Here is a 1897-nt window from a genome sequence, read left to right on the forward strand (position 1 = left end):
CAACCAGTGGTTGAATTCCACACAGGCCGTGGCCCGGGTAGAGCGCGACGAGCTTCTCGCCCTCCGCGAGCCGCAGCATGTCGTTGAGCGTGCGCATGTAGGTCGCGAGGTCCTCGAACCAGGACGAGCCCGCGCCGAGCACGTTGTCGCCCGAGAAGATGGCCCGCTCCTCCTCCAACAGGAAGCACGCGTGGTCCTCTCGAGCGCGTCGCCGCCGCCGGCGGCGCGCACGCCGTCCTCGGCCTGCTTCTGCGCGGCCATGCAGGCATCTTGTGCGGATTGACACAGGCCCATGTCGGTGTTATAACTGTGCTTGCGGCGGATCTGCGATTCTGTCGCCGACGCGGCCACGATAGAATGCCGCAGGCAAAATTTCGGGTGCTGAAGTTAGCATTGCGCACGTGCATCACGGCGTGAACTTAGAAGTGAAGTTCGGAACAAGCAGCTGCTGCTTCGGGTCGAGTCAGCGGAATTGGGCAAGTTCGGTCAAACACGGGCCGGAGCCTGGCAGCCACCCGTCTTCGGGCCGAGCGAATGGGCAGCCCCCTGCAACTTTGCGGCGCAAGGCTAGGGGTGAGGGGATCTTTGCTCGACTCGATTTCCCGGTCATCAGAGCGACAGTGCGGAGAACACTCGAAGTTTATCCGACGCCGATCATCGCCCGCCCCCCACGCCCCCCCACAGCGACGGCCGGTCGCCCGCGACGCACCTCGCACCCCACGCTCCCACACTCACCTCGCGCACCCGCTCCAAGCATCCCCATGGCGGCGCTGGCGAAGCCCGCGCCCGCGGGCGCGTGGCCCGTGGCCGAGGCCGCGGGCGCCGCCGCCGTCGCGGACCTGCCGAAGCTGACGGCCAAGTACGCCGAGGAGCTGTCCTGGAAGCGCCACAACAAGTTCGCCTGCAACTTCTGGCTCTCCTCGGAGGCGCGGCTCGTCGAGTCGGCTGTGATCAAGACGGCGTACGACGCCATGTGGCAGACGGTCTTCCAGGCCAAGCTCGACGCCGGGGGCTGGGCCGCCGCCGGCGGCGAGGCCCAGCGCGTCGTCTACTGCCAGGCGCGCACGGAGACCTGCAACCTCGTCGCGGGGCCCGAGCTCATGTGGAGCCCGTCGTTCGTCAAGACGCGCGGCGCCGCGGAGGCCCGCTTCGGCGCGGCCCTGGCGGTCATGCGCCGCCGCATGGAGCTCGCGCGCCTCGTCGCCTACAACAAGCGCGCCACGCAGAAAGTTGGGGCCAAGATCGCGGCGTTCGTCGGCCTCGTCTACGAGGCCGGCGACGACGTCGACTGCGCGAAGATGGACGGCATGGCCCTCGACGACGACGTCGAGGACGACGCCATGATCTGCGTCTGACGCGCGGCCCGGCATCGGCGCACCCCATGGTCACTGAAAGCGCTTCGACATCCCATGGTCACTGCGCCCCGCGCGCCGCCCGCGGCGCGCGCCCCCAGCTCCCTGTACCTAACATCGCTCTCGCTCGAAAAATTCACTACGGCGCGACGCGCGCCCACAGGTCGAAGCGCCGGTTCTCGGCGACGCCGTCCGCGCGCAGCTTCGCGAGGTGCGCGAGGACGTTGTGCTGCGCGGCGAAGGTCAGGTAGGGCGGCAGCTTCGGGTAGATGGCGAGGACGATCTCCAGCGACGTGCGGCCGGCGTCGTCGAGCGCGGCGCGGACCTGGCCCTCGCGCGCGCCGCGGTGGTCGACGTACTCCCGGATCTTCGCCGCCGGGTCCGCGCTCGGCGGGCCGTGGCCCGGGTAGAGCGCGACGAGCTTCTCGCCCTCCGCGAGCCGCAGCATGTCGTTGAGCGTGCGCATGTAGGTCGCGAGGTCCTCGAACCAGGACGAGCCCGCGCCGAGCACGTTGTCGCCCGAGAAGATGGCCCGCTCCTCCTCG

The 1897-nt window shown here is 69.3% G+C and overlaps 1 protein-coding gene across 1 annotated transcript; it reads right to left on the minus strand.

The window, feature by feature from the left end:
• Window positions 1-1491: 1491 nt before the first annotated feature.
• Window positions 1492-1896, minus strand: AURANDRAFT_34845 (hypothetical protein; the record flags this gene model as incomplete). The annotated part of the gene is made up of 1 exon (XM_009044229.1): window positions 1492-1896. A coding segment is annotated over one exon (405 nt), but the record flags the coding sequence as incomplete, so codon positions are not given.
• Between the last annotated feature and the right edge of the window lies 1 nt (window position 1897).

Source organism: Aureococcus anophagefferens, assembly GCF_000186865.1.
Source record: "Aureococcus anophagefferens unplaced genomic scaffold AURANscaffold_196, whole genome shotgun sequence".
NCBI classification, from domain to species: domain Eukaryota; class Pelagophyceae; order Pelagomonadales; family Pelagomonadaceae; genus Aureococcus; species Aureococcus anophagefferens.